Source organism: Callorhinus ursinus, unplaced genomic scaffold (assembly GCF_003265705.2).
Source record: "Callorhinus ursinus isolate GAN/ISIS: 27379988/994484 unplaced genomic scaffold, GSC_fseal_2.0 scaffold25, whole genome shotgun sequence".
In the NCBI taxonomy this organism is placed as follows: Eukaryota; Metazoa; Chordata; class Mammalia; order Carnivora; family Otariidae; genus Callorhinus; species Callorhinus ursinus.
In genome coordinates this window covers 679762-702061 of record NW_027397087.1, presented here as the reverse complement: position 1 = coordinate 702061, position 22300 = coordinate 679762, and the positions used below count along the sequence as shown (strand labels likewise).

Genomic DNA, 22300 nt, shown 5'->3' with positions numbered 1-22300 from the left:
CATGGAGGACATACATTATCTGAACTACAAGGCGTGTGTTAAGGTGAAGGTGTAAGTCCTAGCTAGAACAGAGGCAGCAAGAAAAGCTCCTGGTCTCCCTTCAGTTTCCCTGTCTTAGAGTCACGTGGTGATGGTCACATGGAAAAACCCATGACCAGGCTGCCTTACTGCAGGGTGAGAATGTTCTAGTCTTAATGTTCGTTCAGCCACTTTAGGGAGAGACACGTGTTAACAGCTTATCCTTTATGTTAAAATTTCAGTTAGAAACAGACAAACAACAAAGCACAAAATGATTGCTGGCTTCTTTCAGAAAGACTTCTCTTGTCATTCTGTTTCATTTTCTTGTGTACCTTGCCCTAATACTAAAATCAAGAAATCGTGCTTTGTAGCATTTTCCAATGTCCATGGTGTAATTATTTCCACTGTGACCCATGACAACTATCATGGCATGCCACTGAAGGCAGAGTTGGGATGTGTGCAACCAGCTGTCCAAGAAGTTGGTGCAAGCTAGTTTCAGCACATCAGTGCCTATGACAGTAGTTGAGCCATACCAGACGACACGATCCAGTCAAGTCACTCCAGCTGAGGATCCAGTCCTAGTAAAGTAGATACGAGCTTTTCCTGCTGTGCCTTAACTCCTGACTCCCAAACTCCTGACTCCCAAAATTGTGAGCATAATAAAATAGTTGTTTTTTTTAATGCCACAACTTAAAAAAACACTTTACTGAAATATAATTCACATGCCATATAATTCACCCCTTTAAAGTGTACAATTTAATGGCTTTTGTGTATTCATACATTTGGTTGCCCGTCACCATAATCAATTTTGGAACATTTTCCTGCCACCCCTCAAATCTTATGTCCCTTAGCTGTCACTTCCCAATCCTCCCACCCCTCCTCCCCTCCCTGGGCAACAAGTCATCTGTTTTCTGTCTCTGTAGATTTTCCTGTTCTGGGCATTTCGTATAAATGGGATCATGCAAAGTGGTCTTCTGTGACTGGCTTCATTCACCTGGGCATACTCTTTCCAAGGTTCATCTGTGTTGTAGCGTACATCAATACTTCATTCTTTTTTGTTATTAAATAATATTTCATTATATGGCTCTACCACATTTTATTTATCCATTTATCATTTGATGGAATTTGGATCACTTAGTCTTTGTGTTAGTCAATTCAGGCTTCTATAACAAAAATACCATAGACTGGGTTGTTTAAACATTTATTTCTCATAGTTTTGGAGGCTGGGAAGTCCAAGATCAATGCCTTACTGGTGAGAGCCTGCTTCCTGATTCATAGACAGCTGTCTTTCCACTGTGTCCTCCCATGGTGGAAGAGGCAAGAGAGCTCTCCAGGTTCTCTTTTAAAGACCATTAATTCCACTCATGATGGCTCCCCCCTCATGCCCCAGTCACCTCCTCAAGGCCCCACTCCTAATACCATCACCTTTGGGGCTTAGGATTTCAACATGTGAATTTGTAGGAGGACACAAATATTCTGTCCATAACACACTTTTTGGTTATTATGAATAATACCACTATGAACTTTCATGTACAAGTTTTTTTAATAGACATATGTTTTCATTTCTTTTGCATGTATAACCAGGAGGAGCATGGCTATACCCTATGGTATCTCTGTTTAAATGTTTGAACAACTACCACGCTGTATTCCCAAGTGGCTGCACCACTTTACATTCCCACCAGTGTACAAAGGCTTCAATTTCCTTACATCCTCACCAACTCTTGTTGTTATCTGTGTTTTTTATTGTAGCTGTCCTGGTGGGTATGAAGTGATATTGCATTGTGAATTCAGTTTGCATTTCCCTGGTGGCTAATGATTTGAGCAACTTTTCTTGTGCTGGTTTGCCATGTATATCTTCTTTGGAGAACTGCCTATTCAGATCCTTTGCCCATATTTTAATTGGGTAGTCTTCTTATTATTGAGTTGTAATAATTATTTACATATTCTAGATATGAGTCCCTTATCAGGTATCTGATTTGCAAAAAAATTTCTCCCACTTGGTGGGCTGTCTTCTCACTTTTTTGCTAGTGTTCCTTGAAGCACAAGTTTTGGTTTTGATAAAGTCTAATTTATCTGATTTTTAAAATTTTATTGCTTGTGCTAATAGCTAAGAAACTATTTACTAATTCAAGGCCAATGATTTATTTATTTATTTTTTTTTTTTAAAGATTTTATTTATTTATTTGAGAGAGAGAATGAGAGAGAGAGAGAGAGCATGAGGGGGGGAGGGTCAGAGGGAGAAGCAGACTCCCCGCCGAGCGGGGAGCCCGATGCGGGACTCGATCCCGGGACTCCAGGATCATGGCCTGAGCCGAAGGCAGTCGCTCAGCCGACTGAGCCACCCAGGCGCCCCAAGGCCAATGATTTATACCTGTTTTCTTTCAAGAGTTTTATAGATTTTGCTCTGATATTTAGGTCTTTGATCCATTTTAGGTTAATTTTTGTGGGTGATGTGAAGGCCCAAATTTGTTCCTTTGCGTAGCATCTGATTGTCCCAGTAACATTTATTGAAAAGATTATTCTTTCCCCATTTGTTTTGGCACCCTTGTGGAAAAATCAAGTGCCTATAGACGCGAGGGTTTTTTTCCAATCTCCATTCCATTTCATTGATCTATAAGTCTATTCTTATGCCAGCACCACCCGTCTTGGTTACTGTACCTTTGTGGTAAGTTTTGAAATCACACAGTGTGAGTCCTCTAATTTTATTCTTCTTTCTCAAGATTGTTTTGGCTTTTCAGTTCCCTTGAAATTCTGTATGAATTTTAGGATCAGCTTATCAATTTCTGCAAAGTCAGCTGGGATTCCGATAGTGATTGCATTGAGTCTGTAGATTAAGTTCAGGAGTATGGCTATCTTAACAATTTGTATTCCAAACAATTAACATAGGATGTCTTTCCATTTCTCTAGATCTTCTTTAATTTCTTTCCATGATGTTTCGTAGTTTTCAGAGTATGAAGTTTCTTAGGTTACATTTATTTCTAAGTATTTTATCTTCTCGTGCTATTGTAAATGGAAGAGTTTTCTTAATTTCATTTTCTTTTTTTTAAGAATTTATTTATTTATTTGAGAGAGTGAACAAGAGAGAGAACATAAGCAGGGGGAGCAGCAGAGGCAGAGGGAGAAGCAGACTCCCCGCTGAGCAGGGAGGCCGATGTGGGGGCTCCATCCCAGGATCCTGAGATCATGACCTGAGCCAAAAGCAGATGCTTAACTGCCTGAGCCACCCAGGCGCCCCTCATTTTCTTTTTTTTTTTTTTAAGATTTTATTGATTTCTTTATTTTGAGAGAGAGAGGGTGTGTGTGAGTGGGGGGAGGGGCAGAGGGAGAGAGAGAATCTCAAGCAGACTCCCTGCTGCTCATAGAACCTGATGCGGGGCTCAATCTCGTGACCCTGAGATCATGACCTGAGCTGAAATCAAGAGTCGGTTGCTTAACCGACTGAGCCACCCAGGTGCCCCCAATAGGTTGCCTTTCAAAACAAACCAGATGTAATAGCAACATAATTGTTTCTTTCCTCTGCCTTAACTAAAGCACAGGTTTATTAGTTATTTTAGCATCACCTTTTTCTTTTTTTCTTGTTCATAAACACCATACATTTATTTTATTTTAATTGTGGTAAAAAACACATAACAAAATTTACCATCTTAACCACTTATTTTTTTAAAGTAGGCTCCACACCCAGCATGGAGTCCAACATGGGGCTTGAACTCACAACCCTGAGATCAAGACCTGAGCTAAGATCAAGTGTCTAATGTTTAACCAACTGAGCCACCCAGGCACCCCCCCATCTTAACCACTTTTAAGTGTACAGTTCAGTAGTGTTAAGTATATTCACATTATTGTGCAACAAATCTCCAGAATGCTTTCATCTTGCAAAATTAAACATTGAAGCTCTATACCTATTAAACAACTCCCTATTTCTCCCTCCCTATCCAGCCCCAGGAAACTGCCATTTTACTTTCTTTTTCTATGAATTTGACTTATCCAGAGTAGCATCTAGATAAGTAGTAGACTTATCTAGGATAGTCTACTCATATAAGTGGAATCATACAATATGTCTTTTTGTGACGGGCTTATTATACTTAGCATTATGTCCTCAAGGTTCATCCATGTTGTGGCATGTGTCAGAATTTTCTCTCTTTTTAAGACTGAATAATGTTCCATTATATATATCACATTTTATTTTGTTTCCATCTCTTGGCTATTATGAATAATGTTGTATGTACGTGGGTACGAAATTATCTCTTTGAAACAGAATAATGTTTAAATCTTAGCTGCATTCTGCTCTGTTAACTTGGCTTATTTTAACCATTAGGAAATCAGTAACTCAACATACAGGACCACCCTCTTTTCGCAGTATTTGTTCACTTTGTATCATATAACTGTAAGCATGAGGAATGTAGCCTTAATGTAGCTGAGTGATAGGCTTGGAAGGACCTGACCTCATACCTGGGCAGGTATGTCTGCCACAGGCCACATCCCTGCTGCAAGGGAAGCTAGAAGAGTGAGCATCAACCATTTTCAGCTTCAGGTACATAAGGTGAAAATTTCTCTACACAAGGTGGTGAGGGGTCTTTGCTGTTCAGGGAGCCAGAAGAATAACTTAGCATCAATTTTCTTAAATAGTTTGCTTATCTTTATTAGGGTATCAATGGATTATAATTTAGCCACAGATTAAACCTGATCTTGCCAATTTTGATGCAAAGAAGGTTTTGATATCTACTAAAATCTCCACAGTTAAGAAAAAATAAAAGCAGAAACACCTTTGATTTCTTACTATATTTAGCAAAATAAAATTTTAGAAGTTTTATTTAAATTCCAGTTAACATACAGTGTAATACTAGTTTCAGATGTACAACATAGTGATTCAATGCTTCCATAAAACACCCAGTGCTCATCACAACAAGTGCCCCCCTCAAAAAGAAAAGCAAAGCTGGCGGCATCAAAATTCTGGACTTCCAGCTCTAATACAAAGCTGTCATCATCAAGACAGTATGGTCCTGGCACAAAAACAGACACATAGATCAATGGAACAGAATAGAGAGCCCAGAAATGGACCCTCAACTCTATGGTCAACTAATCTTTGACAAAGCAGGAAAGACTGTCCAATGGAAAAAAGACAGTCTCTTCAACAAATGGTGTTGGGAAAATTGGACAGCCACATGCAGAAGAATGAAACTGGACCGTTTCCTTACACCACACACAAAAATAGACTCCAAATGGTTGAAAGACCTAAACGTGAGACAGGAGTCCATCAAAATCCTCGAGGAGAACACAGGCAGCAACCTCTTCGACCTCAGCCGCAGCAACTTCTTCCTAGAAACATCGCCAAAGGCAAGGGAAGCAAGAGCAAAAATGAACTATTGGGATTTCATCAAGATTAAAAGCTTTTGCACAGCAAAGGAAACAGTCCACAAAACCAAAAGACAACCGACAGAATGGGAGAAAATATTTGCCAATGACATATCAGATAAAGGGCTAGTATCCAAAATATGTAAAGAACTTATCAAACTCAACACCCAAAGAACAAATAATCCAATCAAGAAATGGGCAGAAGACATGAACAGATATTTTTCCAAAGAAGACATCCAAATGGCCAACAGACACATGAAAAAGTGCTCCACATTGCTCGGCATCAGGGAAACCCAAATGAAAACCTCAATGAGATACCACCTCACACCAGACAGAATGGCTAAAATTAACAAGTCAGGAAACGACAGATGTTGGTGGGGATGTGGAGAAAGGGGAACCCTCCTACACTGTTGGTGGGAGTGCAAGCTGGTGCAACCACTCTGGAAAACAGTATGGAGTTTCCTCAAACAGTTGAAAATAGAGCTACCATACGATCCAGCAATTGCACTACTGGGTATTTACCCCAAAGATACAAAGGTAGGGATCCGAAGGGGTATGTGCACCCCAGTGTTTATAGCAGCAATGTAATAGCCAAACTATGGAAAGAGCCAAGATGTCCATCGACAGATGAATGGATAAAGATGTAGTATATATACACAATGGAATATTATGCAGCCATCAAAAGGAATGAGATCTTGCCATTTGCAACGACATGGATGGAACTGGAGGGTGTTATGCTGAGTGAAATAAGTCAATCAGAGAAAGAAATGTATCATATGACCTCACTGATACGAGGAATTATTAATCTCAGGAAACAAACTGAGGGTTGCTGGAGTGGTGGGGGGGTGGGAGGGATGGGGTGGCTGGGTGATAGACATTGGGGAGGGTATGTGCTATGGTGAGTGCTGTGAATTGTGCAAGACTGTTGAATCACAGGTCTGTACCTCTGAAACAAATAATGTAATATATGTTAAGAAAAAAAAAAGAAGAAGAAGATAGCAGGAGGGGAAGAATGAAGGGGAGTAAATCAGAGGGGGAGACGAACCATGAGAGACGATGGACTCTGAAAAACAAACTGAGGGTTCTAGAGGGGAGGGGGTTGGGGGGATGGCTTAGCCTGGTGATGGGTATTAAAGAGGGCACGTTCTGCATGGAGCACTGGGTGTTATGAACAAACAATGAATCATGGAACCCTACACCAAAACAAATGATGTAATATAAGAGGGCACTTTTTGAGATGAGCACTTGGTGTTGTATGAAAGTGTTGAATCACTATATTGTACACCTGAAACTAATATTACACTGTATGTTAACTAACTGGAATTTGAATAAAAACCTTAAAAAGAAAAAAAATTTGTGTCCTTTTTCAGACGAATTTTGTATTTTTTCTCATTTCTCATTCACTTACCCTAATTCACCAACAATGCCTACTAAATGCCTTGGTAATTATCTTTGGAGTTTCTGCATTTCATATACAGTATAGAAAAAGTATTCTCTATTACTCAGCTTATGTTTAGTACTACTTTTAAATGCTTTTTATTTTTTTTAATTTTTTAAATGCTTTTTAAATATACAGTTGTGACATTTTTTAGTCTTCAATACTCACTGGTAAGACGATGTTTAAATGTCATATCAATTAACCCCCACTTAGTTTTTTCATTTACTAACACTTAGGAAAATAATAAATTAATATCTCACAGAGAAATATTTAATATGTATCACACAAAAGAAAAAATATCAGATGCGTATCCCGAGAGAGTAAAATATTCTTTGAAGAATCACAATTCACATATTTTCACGGAGGATAGTGGTACCTCTTTAATTTAATGCCATATTCAAAGGTCAAATTTTACTCAAACTGCCCTACCTTCACCCCTCCTTCCCACCTCCTTTCTTTTACTATTCTGGGAGAGGAATATAGCTTAAAGGTCTAAGACTCTAGAATCATGTTGCCTGCTTTGCCACTTAATGAACTGTTATCCTTGGGTAAGTCAGTTAAATTCTTTGTACTTCCATTTCCTCATGAGAACAATTATAGTACCAACCACTGAGGACAAAATGAGTTAATACATGTAAAGTGCTCAGATCACTGCTTCGCGCACAGTTAGTATTCAGTAAGTGTTAGCTATCATCATGATCTTGAGAAACTTTTTCTTCTGAGGGCCTTCAAATACAGCAAGGGCTTCTAAAGAGTGAAATATTTGCGTTCTTTATCGTTATCTTTGATCTTCAGTAACACACAGATATGGTCAATGTCAACAAGAAGTCAAATGATTAGAAAAATGTTTATTAGCAAAGTCAAACACTAACAACTCGGGAGAAAAATATAGGGATCAGGGAGGAGAAAAAAGAATCATCTGATTTTCATAAATCTCTCACTTGGGTAAATAGGTATAACATGTTGGAAGAGATCATGAGTGGGTATCAAGATTTGAACACAGGAATCAAAAATGTGCTCGTGGGACACGATTACAGCTTTGCTGGTGCTTCACAGAAATGTTTAGTTGCCTAAAAATACTGCAGAAATCACAAACTGAATCAAGTGACTCAGCAAATCCTGTTAGAAGGTAATGAATTTACTGAATGCTCTTCAAACAAAGTGTAATGTTTCCATAATTACAGAAACTCAAAGCTTAAAACCAGCTAGCTGTTGTATGTTTATTGAGCTCTTTAATATCCTAGGTATACAAAAAAATGGGCAAGTCAGACTATGGTGAAGGAGGTAAGCTTATTACAGATTAAGGATTTAGCTCAGCTTCTGGCCTCGCCTTCATAAATATAAAAAGGTCCCAGTTGATATAATATATTGCCTAACTCTTTCTTTCCAAGCCAAATTTGACATAGCTTTATCATGATGCTCCTCCTCTGTAGTATCCAAGCAGAGGTTGTATAGTATGCTGAGGACTTACTATCATGGACCGGAGTTAATCATTGTTTTGGGGTATTGAGCTGAAGTCAGACTCATTTCTCCTAATCCTCATAAATAAAACCTACTTCACCCAATAAGCTCTCTGAGCTTGTTTGGAGGCATTTGAGACTCAGGGTGCCCTGGTTCTAGTCCCGTGCTCTTTCCCCTCTGTCACACTGCTTGTGACTCACCATGTGCTCGGGAACAGCTTCCTTCTGAATTCTTTTTTTTTTTGAAAGATTTTATTTATTTCACAGAGAGAGAGAGCGAGAACAGGAACACAAGCAGAGGGAGTGGGAGAGGGAGAAGCAGGCTCCCCTCAGAGCAGGGAGCCCAATGCGGGGCTCAATCCCAGGACCCTGGGATCATCACCTGAGCTGAAGGCAGACGCTTAATGACTGAGCCACTCAGCTGCCCTCCTTCTGAATTCTTAAAAGGAAAAACTCAGATGACCGAACATAAGTAACTTTGGAAATAGTAGTTCAGCAACTTCATTTGAGAAAAGTTTAGGAACTGTATTTATTTTAGGCTAAGCACACCCCTACAGAGGGCATGCTTTTGACCTGGGGTTTTCTCTCTGCGTTAGGAATGTAATCTGCACTCATTGCATAACCACCGTACAATGCCAGTTCCACCAGGCCGTGGTATTTTAGCTAAAATGGTATCTCGGGGAGTAGGGTTATTTAAAGGCTATGATTTTACATAATTTATAAGTTTTTTTCTATAAAAGATAATGGCATCACAGACCCAAAGGAGATCTACCATTTTGCTTTTGCATAGAATTTATAATTAAACTGAGACTTTTCCCGGAAAAGCCAAAATAGCAACTTAGAATGTTGCTGTAGCAATTCAGGAAAGAAAAAGTGAAAAATGGATACTTAGAATTTACCAAACAGCCATTTACTCAGTATGGTGCAGGACACAAGCACTGAGGGCATGTGCACTCTAGCAGGCTTACAATCTAAATTCAATACAAACAAGGGTATACCTGCACGTAGAAGAAAATAAAGAGGCATCAAAAAGGAAGGTGAAAAACAATTTCACTGTTAGTAAAAATTTAAACTGGTTTCTTTAACGGAGCATTCACCTCCACTTCCAAAGGGATTAATGGCTAAACAAGATTGTCATTAACGATAAGCACTATGTCGTAGAGCAGGTCTCTAGAACTCACTCCTCTTGCACAAATGTAACTTGCTATCCATTGAACAACCCCCATTTCCCCTCCTCAAATCCCCTGGCAACCACCATTCTATTATCTGCTTCTATAAATTTGAGATACCTCATGTAAGTGGAATCATGTCGTATCTGTCCTTCTGTGATTTATTTCACTTAGCATGTCTCCCAAGTCCATCCATGTTGGCACAAAAGGTAAGATTCCCCCCCAATCCTGGACTAATAATATTCTATTGTATGTATACAACACATTTTTTAAAAAATCCACTCATCTGTCAGTGGACATCTGGGTTGCTTTCTTGTCTTGGTTAAGGTGAATAATGCTGTATTAAACTACAATTTTGATGAGTGTAGGCCTCATGGTAAGTGTTCTTATCACACATACACAAAAAAGGACACAAGGAAACTTTGGAGATGATGGATCTGTTTATTGCTTTGATTGTGGTCATGGAATCACAGGTAAACATCTGTGTATATGTCCAAACCCATCAAATTGTATGCATTAAAGATGTGCAGGTTTTGTATATCATTTTTACCTCAGTAAAGCTGTAAAAAAAAAAACAACAACCCAAAAACATTAAAGCAAGCTGAAGATGATCTAGAAATGGTGTAATCAGAATTCTTCTGGGTCAAGTTCTTGTAAGGAAAACTTCCCAGCAGCTACCCATCATATAAGTTGTAATATGCAGGGAAAGGGTGGAAAGACAAAATGTCCTTGAAAGTTGTACCTTAACCCACTGATGCCACTATTCTCAAAAGACATCGGTGTGGATAATAAGCTAAAATATAAGTGTGAATCTCATGTATCTAATTTAAAAATAAACAGGGTATACAAAACTCCCTATTAAACTTACTGAGTTTTGATTATAAAGGTTGGAGGGACTTACCAACACCAGGGGAAATAGCTTCCCTCTTCTGCAGTCAGGCATCTAGTAAATAGTAACATGCACTACATAACAAAAAAACTTTACAATGTTTAGTATAGTACTTTATGCATTTGAGTGTGAACTTGCTTAAATCTCAATCTTCCTAAAAGTATAAATTAAGAACTAAAGCTTTCAAAGTCTTTCCCAATAGTATGGTTTTAGAATTGTAGTACATTTAGTATTTTAGAACAATTCTCTGAGGACAGCGATTGTACCTGTGCTTAAGATCAATAAGGATAGGGAGCCTGGGTGGCTCAGTTGGTTAAGCAACTGCTTTCGGCCCAGGTCATGATCCTGGAGTCCCGGGATCGAGTCCCACATCGGGCTCCCTGCTCGGCGGGGAGTCTGCTTCTCCCTCTGACCCTCTTCCCTCTCGTGCTCTCTATCTCTCACTCTCTCTCTCTCAAATAAATAAATAAAATCTTAAAAAAAAAAGATCAATAAGGATATAGCAAGTAATCTATTGATTATGGACAGCTTCGCTACCTCAACCAGTTGACATCTTATTACGCATTGGGTATCTCATAGCTTGATGCCTCTGTTTTGCAGGAAATAATGACCTGCAGTAAATACAGAACTTTAGACATAGCCTCAATCATACCTGTTAGCATTCATTGGGTCTTAAACCACCTCCTTACTTTTCCAATAAAAGTTTTGGGACACTTGAAATACGACTTTTAGAGGGCTGCATAATCAGACTAACAGGAGAAATTTCTATTAGTCTAACTTGAAAGAGAAAAAAAAAATCCATAGATTCAACTTTAATTTTGAGGCTCTGTTTTTTAAATAAAATACTTGTTAGTGACTTGTTAATTATTGAACCTAATACTTCTTTGGTATCTGTACACATTTGGCTGTACATACATATTTCTAAACTATCAGTGTTAGAATTTACTCAGATCACTGCTAATAAATTCTACTAGAATGTTCTTGAGGAAGTTTTTCCTTATATATAGTCAGCTGTCACTTTTTTTCTGAAAAGACTGATCAAGAGATAAAAGTAGCAGACATGAAACTCACACCACATGTGATATGACAAATGGGAGTGTACCAGCTGCTACAAGCAGCTCATGCAGGCAGTGTATATATTATAAATATCTTTTAATTGAAGTATTTGATTTCAAGGACATAATGCAGTTCCTCAAATATCACACTAGTCAACAGCTGAATTAACATTTAAAAAGCACTAACTTTCATGTTGTTTAAACACAAAACTTGTAACTGAGTCCTCCCATATCAACTTATATTTTCAAAGAATTATTTGGTCCCACTACCTAATAAAGATAACAGAAAAAGAAAGTCATGTTATTTTCATTTAGTTCAAATTACAAAAGTATATCAAGAAAACTTTGTCCAAGGGAGCCTGGGTGGCTCAGTTGGTTAAGCGACTGCCTTCGGCTCAGGTCATGATCCTGGAGTCCCGGGATCGAGTCCCGCATCAGGCTCCCTGCTCAGCAGGGAGTCTGCTTCTCCCTCTGACCTTCCTCCTTCTCATGCTCTCTCTCTACCATTCTCTCTCTCTCTCAATAAATAAATAAAAATCTTAAAAAAAAAAAAAAGAAAACTTTGTCCAAGAAAACTTTAAGAGGATAAACAGTGTAATATGATTCTAAAACATCGGCTACTCTTTTGAAGACTACATCAAACATACATCAATTATCATAACCACTATAGCTTTCATTATTTAATCCTAAACTTGTCAATATTTAAATAATTATAGAAAATTACTTCAGAAGAATAATTTTACCAAATACAGTTTCTAATTATCATCAAAAACTTTTAAAGCAAACTTTTGCTATTTCATATTTTGAAGATTTGTAGAATGAAGTCATTACATACATTAGCTACATAAATTCTGACGAAGCAGAAATGACTATTAGACTAAGGTAACAATAACATGGCCCTGGATCAATACTATCAGACATTCTTAAAAGTCTAAAACGTTAGGTTTATTTTGTTTCAATTGCTATATAGTTATCTTTAATTATCTTTAAAGTTTATGAATAACAAAACAAAAAAATCACAAAATAATTGAAAATTTTAAAATTATTATTTAGAAGGGTACTAACAATTTTGTTGCTCTGTTTGCTGTTAATTGTCTTAATAAGTTCAAACAAAACAAAACTATACCGGGCTAAATCACCAATAACTTTACAAATAATGTGAAGAATAAAGTTTCATTGCTCTTCTTTAAAACAAACATTTAAATGGACATGAAAGCAAGTCAATGTTGTGTGATCTTAGAGTTGACAAAGACTAAGGAATTTTACTTAGTAGTATAAAAATGCTAATATGGTATAGGAGAATTCAGTAAAAGTCATTACTGCATCCATTTGTAAGAAAATCCTCCTCCCTGTGGCGCCTGGGTGGTTCAGTCAGTTGAGCTGTTGGACTCTTGGTTTCAGTTCAGGTCATGACCTCATGGAGAATGAGCCCTGGTGTTGGGTTCTGCATTCAGCAGGGAGTTGGCTTGAGATTCTCTCTCCCTCTCTCTCTCTGCCCACTGCCCCACTCTGCTCGCGTGCTGGCATGCTTGCTCGCTCTCAAATAAATTAAATCTTTTAAAAGATTAATTTATTTGAGAGCGAGAGAGCAAGCACGAGTGGGGGTCAGAGGGAGAAAGAGAAGCAAGCTCCCCACTGAGCAGGGAGCCTGATACGGGGCTCAATCCCAGGACCCGGGATCATGACCTGAGCTGAAGGCAGGCGCTTAACGGACTGAGCCACCCAGGCACCCCGTCAAATAAATAGATCTTAAAAAAAAAAAAGAAAGAAAATTCTTCTCCCTTTATTCCATATGAAGATATAACAATCTTTATGGTTGATTACAGCATAGGATAATAGGTTGAGTCTAGGAATACGAGAATATTCACATTTTTAATATATATACATGAATGTGTGTGTGTATAATTATTTGCTTTACCTATCTCTGTTCCTATTACTCACCACTAATTAATTTTTCTCCATTTCTAGCATTACATGACTTTCCTCCAAGACACAATGCAATGATTACTTTTTAATTAAGAATACAGAATCTGGGTTGTCTGGGTGGCTCAGTTGGTTAAGCATCTGCCTTTGGCTCAGATCATGATCCTGGGGTCTTGGGTTAGAGCTGAGTCAAGCTCTCCGCTCAGCGGGATGTCTGCTTGTCCCTCTCCCTCTGCCTCCATACTTCCCCACCACTTGTGTTCTATCTCTCCCTCAAATAAATAAATAAAACCTTGAAAAAGGAATCTAAGGAAAATTATTTAGGCAGTTAATTATTCAGTTAGAAGCACTTCATTATATAGACTTCCTGTAGAAAATATATCGAGAGTCAGGTTATTAGGACCTGATTTATTCAGATAGTGCTGAATCTTAAAAATCAAATCTTAGTTTTATACAGACTCGATAGTCATAGTATTGCTTAACATTATCAGTTTCAGAAATAAAGGGCAGCCTAATTAGAAAATTATGTTTGATGGCTAGAATACACCAGAATATAAGTTGAAATTTTGTTCCTAATTACTTAAGATTATTTAAACATACCTACATGTTTCTTTTTCAAAACAGAGAAATTGCTTTTACTTATAAGCCCCCTTGCTAGCATTTTTTAAAAGTTAGGTAATAATTAGCAGTGGTCAAAGAAAACAGAATCCTATACTAAGAATGCTTCAAAAGTAATTCTCAAATATTTTTTTGGCTACTTCCAATTTCCCCACAGAAATTAATTAACTGCTCAGAACATATCGCTTTAATAGGCAAAAATATTTTTCAGTTACCTTCAAGCTTTTCCAGTGTATGGAAAGGAGGAAACAATATACCCAATATCAGTATGTAGAGTTTGAATCCATTTACACTAAAAATATACATACACCCAGAAGAAAATCTGGAAGGAGAGACACGTTGGCTCCTCCAGGTGGATAAGATTATGGATAATTTTCTTTTTATTATTCTATTTTCAAAAATAAGTATGAACTACTTTTGTAATTTAAAAAAGAAACTCACAGGGAAAAAAACCCATTGTACCTCACATGATTCTCAATTATTTTAAGACAAAATAAGAGAAACACAAAACACCAAAGAGATGTCCTAAATTTCAAGCAAATGTATGTGTTTTACACATTACATGAAAATACCTTCACTTTGCACTTTATAGGTAGTCCTCTCTTACATGGATCTTGTGTGAAATGTAGAAACTATACAATAGAAAAACAATTGTAACAACCTTTTAGAATCAAACACATTTTAGCTAAGGTTTTATCCGGTTGTAGCACGAACATTTACAAACCAATATCCTAAAACAAAAAAGTGAAGAGAACTAGGTATTTTTCTTCTGAAATTAGACATTTTTAGCTGCTATCACAAACAGCTTTGGATTATTCAATTACTTCCTCGATACATGCCCAAAGATGCCACAACCTTGCATTAATTTGTGAGAATCAAGGCCTACTGCCTGCCAGGCTTTGAGCTTAGTACTGGAGATGTGACAGAGAACAGACTTGGGCTTCATGAAATTACCAATCTAGCTGGGAAGACAGATGAACAATTAGAAAACACTGATATATCAGTAGTGTTAGGAGAACAGTGTTAAGATGAGAGCGTGCAGCAGATACCTCTAACAGGTTTAAGAGGTATTTAAACTGTGTTTAAGCTGAGACCTGAACATTAAGAAAATGATAAATGAGAACTTGGGGAAGAATGTTCAAACAACATTTGCAAAGAATTTTCAGCATTTGCAGTTTTCCCAGAAACTGAAACAAGTTCATTCTAGCTGAAGTACTGGAAGAGAAGAGGAGGTGTGGTCAACAGATTATAAATCATACTGTTTATTCTAAGAGGCCTTAAGGAGTAAAATTTGTGCTCTATAGACTATTCTGGGGCAGCATGTGTGGAGGATAGCATATAGAGATGCAGGACCGGTGCCAGATAGACCAGCCTGGGGGCTGCTGGAGTAATGCAGACTAAGATAATGGCAGGAGAGGGGGAGAGATACAGAAAGATGAGAAAAATTGAGGGAGTTGCACCAACAGGATTTGATGAGTGATTTGGAGATGATTCAAAGTTCTGCAGCTTGATAATTGCTGATATTAGGGCTATTCAGTGAGACTGGAAACCCAGGACCTAGCCAGAATACCTTCTGTCCCTGGGGGGTGGGAATGAGGGGTGAGTAGGGTTGGTGGAGGGGAGTGGAGGTGGAGAATGAGGTCAATTCTGGATAAACTGAATTTAATATGTCTACAAGATGTCCCAGTGGACGTTCCCAGTAGGCAACTGCATATATAACTTATGAGCTAGGAGATTTAGGGCAAGGTCTATATTTCAGAATGATAAAACATACAGTTGGTTTTCACAACCTTTAAAAATATCCACGTCCATTTGATCCACCGAAAAATGGCCTCCCGTCCACCCCCAACATGAGAACAATTAATGTAGATAGTAAAGGACGCCTTGGGAATAAACAATGTTTTTCAGGGAATTGGTAGAGTGAGAAGAGACCTAAGGGGGGACTCAGGGAACACTGACATCTAAGGGACAGGCAGAGAAGCCTTCAAAAGAAGAGACTGAAAAGTGAGTTTGTTCTCCCCTTTACTGATTTCTAATCTAAGTAGAGGAAAAGAAATCCAGATGGCCAAGGGGAAAGATAGGCCTCTTCTAAACCTTTTTTAAGCTTTAGAATCTGCCTAAGAGTATCAATCTTTTCCTGCTGTTGTTGAGGCTGAACTACAGTTGTACAGAAAGGAACTGGTGAATGGACTGCTGGGCAAGTGAGGGGAGAATTAGGGCCTCATTCACCTCTTTAATTTTATACAAGGGTTAATGAAGTTTTTTTTTTCTTTCTCTCACTCTCTTTTTTAAATCAAAGTAGAAAAGTAAGAGAATGCTAAAACTCTCTTCCTGACTTCTGGAAGGTGAGGTCTAATTCTAATCCAGGCTCCATGTTGCAGGTTTGGTTGATAAATGCAACATAGTTAATTTTAGAAGCAAATAATTCTGGTAATTCAGTGTATTCCAGGACTCCAGCGAAAACTCTTACCTAGAAAATACTTGGATCAACTCTTCTCAGCTTTGGTGTAAATTCATAGTGTCACAGTCTTGGCCAGGTCCAGGACATTAAAAAAAAAAAAAATCCTGGTTTAGCGAATGAAAATACATAATAATGTAAAGGATAAGAATCAATACTCATTCAAATACTTAAGATGCCCATCACCAACAAAATGGACAAATACATGAGGGTGTATTTCCACAATAGAATATCATATCATTCTGGAAGCAAATGAACTAGAGCCATGTGTACTGACAGACATGAATCTTAAAGAAATAACATTTTCAGCAAAATCCAGCAAGTTACAGAAGGATGTGTAGTGTGACCCTATTTACACAAAAATTGTAAAACCCCCAGGGGCATGACAATGGCTGTATTTAGAATAGTGGTCACCTTGGAGGAGGGAAATAATGGGACATGGTAAGGTACACACAGGGTTTCAATTGTATCTATGATATTTGATTTAAGGTGGGTGATATAAACAATACTTATAAATTTTTTGACCTTTATTATTACTTTTTTGAGGTATACCTTGTGTAGTAAATAGTGTACATGTAAAAAAAAAAGAATCAATACTTCCAAGTGTATATGGGGGCTGAATCCTCATCTAGACTCTTGACATCTCTTATCTGAAAGCTTTGTAGCTCAGATAATAATAATTCTGTTTATCAAAGCAATAATATATAACAAGCTTTGCTATGAAAAATACTGGTAGCTCCGGGGCTGCCCTTTCACAGAATTGGTACACAGTCTTTTTGTGTTTTATGATTATAGTCTACAAGAGAAAATACTGGGGTATATACTATGTTTTATTTGTACTTAATTTTTACTGACGTTTGATTTTAGCAGATGCTGTTAAGTCAATGATCTGACCCAGAGAACATTACACTGACTACAATATTTTAAATATTAAGGACAGCATTGGAAAATACAGTTCTTATACTGGGTATATAATATGCAGTATTTGTTTTTATTGTTACACTTGATGCTGTTACTGAATCAATCAAACTATCTTACAAATTAGGAGCATACAGTGTTTAGGGATGAATTTTTTATTCTATATTCTTGTTACAGAATAAAAAAGGAGCAGGAATAGTTGGTCACAAAGTTTTGACAATTTTCATAGTTAGAATTAGAAATTAAGGGAGAATGAATAGGAGTAAATACCTACCAACAAATGTCCAGCAATATTATTTCCATTTGAAGTAATCCAGAAAATAAAAGTTCATATTGAAAGATAAGTAGTGTATCCAAATGGATCACTCCAGTTAAATCAGTTGCTTGTGATTCTTTTTTCTTTTTTCTTTAAATCAACAAAGGCAACTGACATTACCATCTTGCTCTTAAAAGATAGGAAGAAAGATAACTGGGGATGACTGCTAAAATATTAACTTAAATTTTGCTTTTTCAAGCCCCTTGATTAAGTAATTTAAGTAACTATTTAAATATTATTCCTATTATTAACATTTAATAGCTAATAATAATTTCTCAAATCATCCATTAACGTTAATTGTATCAACTTGCCAAATACAGAAATGTTCTGAGTTGGCCTATTTCAAAGGCCAGAAATGTAGCTCTGAATCTACATGACCATTTTTAAGATTAGGACATAACATGTATCAAAAATGTTCAAGGGCATTAAGATTTAATTCCTCAGTAGCCCTCAGAGTTTAGTGCTGATATTAATGATTCCCCAAAGTGGATACAGGATTTATATACAAATCCTCACATCTCAGGATTCAAGTAAATCATCTGTGTCAACTACTTTTGAAATTACTGCCAAAAGATTAATTTTAAAAACCATCTGATAATGCTTGCTTCCTTTTAACCCTAATTCTGATCATGACCACTCATTACAAAATCCATTCATTTTATCTCTAGTAGAAGCAAATTACTTGATTATAACCCTCCATCACCTCAATTAACTTCCTGTCCCTAGACCTGCAAAGTTAGCAAAGTCAAGTACAGAATACCTAAGAAGGTAGAAGAGGTAAAAAGGCATAGAGATGTTGGGTAGTCCCTCAGTTCTGTATACTGCTTAGCAGCACAATAATAAGTGAGCAATGACAGACAGCAATTGTCCTAATCTAGGTCAATACAACAGCCAAAATACTTTGTAAACACTTTCTTTGGCTCTTTTTGGAGATCAAATCAACACTGTTCTGATTAAATAGCATGAGAGGAGCTTAACAGCAACCAAAGTGTTCAACAATATTTACTTATTTAACATCTTTTATCCAAAAATCGTACTAAAAATAATACTTAACCATAACTCAGTAACTGAGAAAGGTAGATACTAATGTAAACTGCAAACACCAAGAACAGAAATTAGGAGTTGTGTGATACTGAATAATATATGTGAGCTAAAGATTCTGCTGTCTTATACAGCACTGAGTATACTTTCCTTTAACAAACCCAAACTTAGGCACAAGAACTCAGTGTTAATAGGATTTTACCTTTTCTTACTATATTTTATTTGTATTTGTATCTAATTTTTACTGAAATTTATTGAAATTTGATTTTTAAAAGATACTATTTAGAAAATGGTCTTACCCTGAGAAAATTATAGTGACACAATATTTTAGATATTACATTATGTTTAATTTAAATATTAGATTAAAAGTCTATAGTATCACATATACCAATTATTTAAGCTGTCTTTCCATTTGAGATGAAAAGCTTATGTTATGTCATATACATCATCTTCCTTGTGACTAAGAGCTGAATTGCGAGATACATACCTATAAGAAGTTGCAATCTGTGGCCATGAATAGTTCTGTGTATGTGTAAAGTTAATGAACCTATAAAAGGATTGAACTCCTATCCTTAGCCTCATTAGCACCATGCTCCAACTGAGTTAATTGGTGCAAAGTGTTAGATAAGACAGTGATAACTAAAGGAATAAGAACAAAGAAAGAAAGGTTCTATTTCATCATCTTAAGGTTTCACAGAGATGACGCAGGTTTACGATTCAAATTCCCACCTCCTGAAAAACAACTTCTTATATAACTCAACTCTCAAATCACAGAGATGCAGTAATCTTAAATTATTCTAAATACTTAAGAACCAATTATTAAAACTGATGCTCATTGTGAGGAATACACAGCTATATGAAATATAGTTACACAAAAAATAGAACTCAGTGAAAGATGACATTTTTAAAGCAAAAAAGTTGCTTGGGATTTCACATCAGTAGTGGCTAACTGGATAAATGCTAAAGATTTACATTCAAGTGCTTGTAGGATTACTGCAGAAAAATCAATTACTAAAAATCTTTACTCAGATGATGCACAAACCACCAATAGTGGTATTTAAATCCCAATCACTTTCAAGATAAGATACGCAGCTGTTAAGACATTCCAGAAGTGGGTTCACTGACACTAAAAATTATATTAAAAAAAAAAAAAAGACCTCATACAGTCTGCTGGCATTTCATACTAACCATTGGAGGAGGTAGTAAAGTGTTGGAATTTAGAACACAAGATCAGCACTAACTGTAAACATTTCTAAAGCACTGTATGTAATTCTTTAAAACATAAGTAGTGAAAAAGAATTAGAACTGATATAAAAGCAGAATTAAAAAAAGCAAAAAATAGAAATATTTAGTGAATTTACTCAAATGAAGAAAGCTTAAATGATACAGAACTGAAAATATTAGGAATCTATATACAATAAAAAGTGAATATAAATTAGCCAACTCCATGGACATTTCTAGTTAAGCATTCATACAAATACATATTCACCTTTTTCTTTTATGTAGAAATAACACATACATACATGACACAATGATTCTGGCAAAAAAAAAATTTCAGAGATACGAAAAATATCCTCAAGTTTTAAAAATGGTATGGAATAAGTTTTAACAATAATATTCTACATGAGTGGAAACCCCTGATGTAATTCCATGATTTTATCATGCCAGAAGCATGGTTGGTTTTAATTTTTTTAAACAGGTATTGGTATCTACACATTGGCTTATTAATAATTAAGGCATTTTGTATACACAGTATCTCAGTGTGGACAAATTTTTAGTATTGATTATTTGCTATGACATTTTAAACTTGCAAAGTCTTCAAAATAAGAAAATAGCTGCACACATTTAAGTGTTTTCTTATAAAACATAATCTTCAAAAAAGTCACGATGATTGGTCTTTGTGATTCCTAGTAATAAGTCCTGTCTTCTTTTTGACATAGTATAAATTATATTCTTATGCAGGACTGCATTAAGACCCAGTAGTTCTTAAACAATGTTACCAAATAACCATATAAATCCCGAATGCAGCAAAGGCGAACAATCTTCATAGTGCACTTTCACCTCATTGAAGTTGAAGCTGCTCCTTTTGGATATTTTTCCACTTCAATGTGAAGTAGATTGTTAGGGTTTCATTAGTGGTTTCATATGTGGCTTTTTAAAGAAAAAAAAAGGTTTTGATTTCTTCCACGGTTCACAGTTCTCAGATGAGACTTTTTTTGTTGTTTTTGAAATCTTAGTCTGGGGACGTTTTGAATAGTCAAATGCTCTTTAGTAGATGAAGTCTCTCAATGCAACTGTAATAAATAAGCATCTACATCCTTAGAAAACAAAACAAAAACATTTCATTAGCTGGTACAGCAAATACACATATGCACACCCCATTTTCTCCTCCCTTTTTGTTACGTGATTTGCTTTAGCTTCTTGTGACCTTCTGAGGGTAAATGTGTCTTACTGAACTTTTTTAAGCTGCATTTTGTTTAGCACTGCATCAATAAATGTTTGTTAAGTGCTGAGTGAATGTTCTGGTTCCTGTGATCAAATCACTCTGCTTTTATAGCTAAGCAAGATCATTAAATCATTCCCAGCAATTCCTTCATTGCTATATACACTCTAGGCCAGCCTGAGGACAGCCTTTCTGATTTCTATCCTTGAAAAATTACAGCTGAGGGCTTAATACTATAAAAGAGGCTTTTATCACAATTTAAGGAACTTCACAGAACTTTTTAAATCAATCAATGTTTTCTTAATAATAAATGCAGTATCTAGGGTCATAACCACCATAAAGTTTCTCTTTATAAAAAACTGTAATTGAAAGGAAATTTCTAAGGAGACAATATTTTTTCAGTACTACTAACAAGGTGCCTCCAGAACAAGGTGATATGTAATACATACTCTATATCCATTTTCTATCAACTTTTACTTCATTTCCCCATTATTGAAAGAACAACTAAAACAACAACAAAAAACTGGGAAATTGATATTTGTTTATGAGATTTTCGTCATTAAGAATTCTACAGAGTAAAATTATACACAGTGGTCACACACTTGTTTGATAAATCATTTTGCTTCTTTTCTTGAAGGTATCCAAGGAGAATTTTACAACTAAGTCCACAACATAATACCTCTTACTTAGAATACTGTATTTTTTAAACTAAAGAATGCTTGTATATTTCTGATTAATGCCCATTTATGATAGCAGTATGCCCCCCAGTAAAAGGGTGTAAATATTTCTTAAGAGAGATTTTTTCCCTCCTGCAATTATATTTTAACTACCAATGTTTTCTGGAGTTTAAATATTAAAATCCAAACTAGCAATATATCTTTTCCTTTAAGAGATAAGAAAATAAATAAAGAACAATGTCAAATTCATACTGTGATTTGAACATTTACTTTCCCAAAAGCATGACGTTAGCAAAAGCCAAGTACAAAATAATACCCTGAAAGCATTTGATTACATTCCTCACCCCTTGCTTCCTGAGTGTCACTGTCTTTTCGGATGCCTTCCTAACCTGGGTTCTTAACCTTTTCTCTAATTGGAGCTAGTTCATTAAATTCCCTCTAGCACATCATTTCCACAGCTGCATCTGAAATACATTCAATGGCTAATTCCTGTGTTCCTTGCCGAAGTCATATTCATATCCAGAG

General features: G+C 36.4%; 1 protein-coding gene across 1 annotated transcript in view; it reads right to left on the bottom strand.

Annotated features, from left to right (window-relative positions):
* Positions 1-17430: 17430 nt before the first annotated feature.
* The window catches only part of KATNBL1 (katanin regulatory subunit B1 like 1), a 42069-nt gene continuing 37199 nt past the window's right edge, over positions 17431-22300 (bottom strand). Inside the window, exon 10 of the mRNA XM_025883930.2 lies at positions 17431-20973. Within this exon, the coding sequence (XP_025739715.1) occupies positions 20941-20973 (33 nt within the window). The 3' untranslated portion in view covers positions 17431-20940. The remainder of the gene's footprint in view (positions 20974-22300) is intronic.